The 5,667-nt window shown below is 42.1% G+C and overlaps 1 protein-coding gene across 1 annotated transcript in view; it reads left to right on the top strand.

Moving 5' to 3' along the window:
- Positions 1 to 430: 430 nt before the first annotated feature.
- Positions 431 to 5,667, top strand: part of ATXN7 (ataxin 7) — a 60,620-nt gene continuing 55,383 nt past the window's right edge. Inside the window, exon 1 of the mRNA XM_009284386.2 lies at positions 431 to 485. Within this exon, the coding sequence (XP_009282661.1) occupies positions 467 to 485 (19 nt within the window). The 5' untranslated portion in view covers positions 431 to 466. The remainder of the gene's footprint in view (positions 486 to 5,667) is intronic.

The following is a 5,667-nucleotide window of genomic DNA, read 5'->3' as shown; positions in this document are numbered from 1 at the left end:
GCGGCGGCGCCCCCCGGCCGGGGGCTGGGGGAGCGGCGCGGAGCGGGCAGCGCTTGCCCCAGTTCCTGTAATCCGGGACACGGTGCCGAGGAGGTCTGAGCCAGTCCCCGGAGGCCGGCACCTCCTGCCCTCGATCCAGCCTGGGCTTGGGGCGGGGGGAGCTCCCGGTTCAGGTGAGGCATTCCCCTCCGCTGACAGCGGCTCGGGCAGCCCCGGCCCCCCGCCCCGCTCCGGGGGACGGGACGGCAGATCTCGGTCTCTCTGAAGCTGTGTTTACTGCCGCAGCGATAGGAGCGCGTATCCCTGATGTGCTGGCTTGTTCCCACAGGGGAATGGGTTACAGGTCAGTAGCGGGGGGGTCAGCCCTGCTCCGTGACTTCTGCATGGATTGAGATCTTGTGGATTTTTGGTTTTAGGAACAGCATTAGAAGAAAGTTTCAAGGAATACGGAAGAAACCGAGAAGCAATGCGACTTTGCCGAGAAGGTGAGTGTGATTCAATCTTGAAGAAAAGTGTACGGAGAAGTTTTCCTGCTCGTAACTAACTAGTTACGAGAGGACGTGCCTGGGAAAGAGAAAGGAAACTTATCTTCAGTCCTATCGCTTTGGATTTGGGACTTGCGGCCTGTCAGCGAGTGGTGTTATTAGCATTATTATTAAATTAATATATAATCTGAAAACTACAAGGTAAGGTAGGGCATAGGTTACTCATCGTATTGCCTTTACCGTGTTTCTAGTTGGATTTTTTTTTCCCTGCTATAAATAGTCCTAAGGAAGCTGTGTGACTAGCACTGCTAATATCTTTTCTTGAGCTAAAATATTTTGATTCTTAATATAATCCATATGAGTATTTGAACACTGATCCCTTTCTCTGTCATGTCAATGTGTTATGTTTATTTCTTAGTGTGTTTATTTCTTAAAGTGTAACCTTTCACGTGTGGTTAGCAAAAAGCCCATTAACAGCCGGGTTCCTTTCAAGAGTAACAATGCTACTTGAAATTGCAAGCCAATGATGAATGAAAGCTATAGGTTATTGGTAACTTTGTAACGGGGAGTGGAGAAAACAGCGATGAGTCTGATTTGTGATGTTCAATTTTCTTTTTTTGTTCTTCCAGTTTAACGATTGTTTTATTGCAGAGAAACGTTCTAAAACTTCCTTAATATCGCTGGCGCTGGCTCAGTTCAGTTGGGCTTTCTGTTACTGAGAAGCATGCCATAGACTAGGCATCGCTGTTTTAAATGCTAGATCTGTTAGACCCGAGTCATTTATTTGATACTGTTGGAAATGGAAGACTAAGTTTGTAAACTTGGCTTACGATCACAGAAGGCAGGACTTGCCAGGACCTTAGGAGATGATCCGATTCAGCACTTACCTACTTGTGAGCTACAAACAGCAAATGAAAACTAAAGCGAGGTGGCACGGCCTAGTAAGATTGGGAGGCAGTGATCTATACTGAGGCGGAATCAAAATGTCTATTTATTGTAGAATTACTGGTGGTGTTAAAATTGGGGAAAAATCAATTTCTAGGACCAGAGTCAGTGGTCACTGACCTGTAAGAGAGATGCAACAGACAGCTATGCTGTGGCATCAGGGGGGTTGGACTAGATGACCTTTAAAGGTCCCTTCCAAGCCAAACTATTCTATGATTCAGAAACACTTGTGCCATTTTGCTATCTTCTAAGTGTACGTATAAGTTCTTGAGCATTTGAAAAATCACTTTATTACTTCATTGCCGAGTTCCAGTCTAGTAGTTGTGTTGGATATTTAATTTATTTTTCTGAATAGGCAAATCATTCAAGTGCTAAACCAGCGTTTATAACAAGAAGCATACACATTATCCTAGTGAAGATTTTACTAATAAGGATTTTCAAACATTCTTTCTTATTTCTACCTCTTAAAATGCAAGCATCTAAGGTTTCCAGATTTTAAAGATTAGCTGGCAGGGTGAAGAATAATCTTTTTTTTTTTTTTTTTTTTTTCCCCTTCCCTCTGGAGAGAGATCATGAAACTATTTTTGTATAGGCTGACCACTGAGACACAGCTTCTCCGCACTGACTCCAACCATGTGAGTGATTTGTAGGGTTATGAGTTGAAGGAAGTTCATAAAACAACTTGAGAATTAAAAGTGAAACTTAGTAGCTCTGTCATTTTTCCAGAGGTCTATTTGTTTTGGTTGTCATATTTTATGACATATGAATGAGACACTGACTTGGCGTATACCTGTAGCTAGTCTGTAGGGAGCTCGGCCTACTGCAAAATAAAGCAAAAGGAAAAAGCAGCAAAACATGCCAGCATATGTTATGTGTTGTGTTACCAAATAAGATCTCAAGAATACTGTAACTGATTCCTTTTCCCAGGAAGAATTTTGCATTCAAAATTGAGGAACAAACACTTATTAAATAATTGGACTGTCTAAACCATGGATCTTAACACAGAAAGGTGAACCAAAGGTATAAATTTTGTCAAATCAAGTCTAACTTCAAGATTGTTGTCATGGTACCACACGGTATTTTAAGTGTGGCTAACAACAGAACTCGTTGTGTAAGAAAGTTATTTCTCTACAGATTGGGAGTTGACTCAGAGGCCCAACTTCACAAAAGGATTTCAAGGTTGTTTAGGCTAATTTAACCTCGCATTGCAGCTCTTCCAGTTTGCATAAAAGAATTAAATATTCATGGCCTGGAGAGGGAGCGAAGGAGGGAACATGACTTTACAGCCCACTTACTAGAATTGGGTTCAAAACCAAGAACTGTTTTCTTTATTTAACAATTGTCAGCTTTCGGGTCAGGCTCCCACCGGCCTGTGTACCCACTGGGTTATGGGTTGTAGTCACTTCCTTTCCCACATGCCGTTTCTCTGCATCTTCTAGTGGGAATGGCTTCATCGTCAGCCTGCCAGGTGGCGAGAGGTGGATTTCAGGCTTGCAGACAGTAGAGTCTGAGTCTCCTGAATGAAGAGTGAGTGTTCCCATTGTCGTAACACTGTATTAAAAAGGGGCTTAACGTTACCAGCTTCTCCTTTTGTTAAAGGAAAAGAATGATGCCTGTTATTCTTCTAGAGGAATAAAGGGCATAAATGTAATTCCAGGACAACATTTGCAAGCTGTAGAGAGAGGCAGGATTTCAGACACACCTTTGTCACTGGCATTTCCTATTTGCTGGTCAGGCAGCTCCTCTCTCAGCATGCTGGTGGTTGTGAAGCCTGATGAGTCCTTAATACCTGTCAGTGATGCTCGTTCCATGTAGGGATCAGGAAACTAAAATTAGTTCATAGTCTCAAACACTTTTTTCGGTATCTAACCCTCCTTGACATAAGCAAGCTCTCATCGAAGAAAGAACTAGAAATTGAATTTGGGCTTCCCACACTCACGATGTTTGTGTCTCATACTTCTCTGTTTCTTTTTCACTGCTCTTATATGCTTTCTATTCTGCTAATCCATAATATGCAATCATTCCTGCTGGGACCCTTGCAGATCTTCACCGAAGTGAGAAACTCACTGGATGCTTTCCTACATGTTGCTTTTTGAGGTAGTAACAGTCCACACTGAGCTTTGATGTAGGAATTAGAGCTGCAGGAATAAGGTGCGGGCCCAATGGACTTGGCTCGCTTTTGGTACAGAAAATCCCCAACAGATGGAAATGAGAAAGGGGCAACCTCCATCATGGGAAAATTTTACTTTGAAGTACCCTTTAAAATTTACTTTGATTTTGTGCACTGAAATCTTCTCGTGATGAGCAATACTATCAATGTAAAAGCATGTTAGAAGCAATTGTACTTCAGTTATTTTTATATGTAGTTCACATGACAGAATCTTTTAGCTCATACAGTCGCTTAATTAATTACTGCTTGTGAACCAGCTAAAGGTGTGATTCCCCTGCCACACAGCTTTTGCTGTGATGAAGCAAGTGTAGCATGTTGCATTATAATCTGTAAATGCATTCTAGAACAGCGAGGTAGAAAACCTAGTCCTCTTCATCCATTTTTCTTATATTTTAAAATGAAACTTTACTGAAGTGTGCCATCAGATACAGCCAATGTGCTCGCATACACTCAGTTCATCTTGGAGATGCAGCAGGTCTCAAAAGGAGGTTGATGTGTCTGTAGTATCTGATACTTTTTCATTTGAAGAAAATGATTCTTAGTGTCAAACTTTGTAATCGGTGCTTGAAACATTTCAGCAAAGAAGTTCACTTTTCAGGAGATTCTTCCTAACCTGTGTTGAATTCTGTTTTCTTTTAAAAAAATTTCTAGCCCATTATTGTTGTGAAGATGATCTCTCAATAGAACTGTGTTTGTAAGCATAGAGTTTGTTCATGGTAACTTTGACAGGCTTCAACAGGGTGAACTTTTGCTTCTTGCAAAATTTGCCAACGGGTTGGCTCGTTTCGCTCTGTGGAAGAGTAGAGAAGCTCTGAGGAGAAACAATGAGGCCTAAAGCTGTGCATTGGGTCTGGGGGCTTAACCTTCCCTCACCCCCCGAGAAACTCTGACTCTCCCCCCAGTAAATTTCCAGTTGCTACCAGTTATTTTGTATGTTGTTCTAAATAAAACAAAACAAAAAAGCCACCACAACCCCCAGGGCTGTATTGGAGAGACAGAGAAAGAACCTACCTGCTCTTAACAAAGATCATCGTTACTTGCAGTGCTACTTGTTAATGTGTGCAACCCTTTTGAAGTGGTTGGGGTGAAAGTCTGTTAGATTCTTATATTGATTCATGAAATAATTTTGAAATATATATAATAATAAAAATGCAAAAGAATCTATAGCATCTCAGAATGGAAAATAAGTGTGGAGAATGGAAGAGAGACTTGGTTAGACAATTTAAAGTTGTTTGAGTGTTTAGTTTTGATAGCTTATTCAGTGCATGCTGAAACCATGGGCTGTCTTTGTTGCAAGAGCTTAAACATCTCATCCTTTCAGTTACACATACAGCCCCCCCTCCTTTTTTTTTTTTTTCTTTTTTGCGTGTGTTGCATCCTTTGAGAGGTGAATCCCTTGGTACTGCCTATTTCAAGCACTTCACCAATACTGTCACCGTAGTTTATAGCTAACTGGCAACAAAGTGGAGGAGGAGGACAGAGCATTTGTAACTTGGGTTTTGAGCTCGATTTGATCGTCATTGATCAAGATTGTTGAATCTTGGCTAAAAAGAGGTCTTTGCCATCCTTACAGCATCCATACAGTCTGCCAGTGATTTGTTCTGTTTGTACTTGGTGCTTCTGAGAATCCCAAGGAAGTTTCTGATTGCTCTCTGTACGTAACTGAGCTATTTCGGATGAGGTGGTCCTCTCGATGGTCATGGGGGGAGATGCAGAGGAGACAATTACTTTATCGTAGGTTGAGGTTAGTTGAGCGATGGTCACTGATGTGTTAGATGTGCTCAGAGGTATCGCAGGTCAGAATTGATGCTGGCTGTGTGGTGATGTAGCATGGTACCGTTCTTACCGTTTTTAGACTACACTGGTCTTGAAGTGTTAGATTTTCTGTGGGAATGTAGATCGTCATTTTTTGGTAGGCAGCTTCAGAAGGCACTCCAGAAGACTATGACCATAGGAATCTATCAGGAGAGCAGGTGGGAGCAAATTCTGTTCAGCATCATGTCACCTGATAGCAGTTGAACTTCTGGTCTTGGACAGTTAGTATGGTTGGGGGGGGGGGGGGGAGAC

The sequence above is a fragment of the Aptenodytes forsteri genome, unplaced genomic scaffold, assembly GCF_000699145.1.
Source record: "Aptenodytes forsteri isolate BGI_AS27 unplaced genomic scaffold, ASM69914v1 Scaffold53, whole genome shotgun sequence".
In the NCBI taxonomy this organism is placed as follows: Eukaryota; Metazoa; Chordata; class Aves; order Sphenisciformes; family Spheniscidae; genus Aptenodytes; species Aptenodytes forsteri.
Note: the sequence above shows the minus strand (reverse complement) of the source record. Positions and strands in the feature narration are given on the sequence as shown.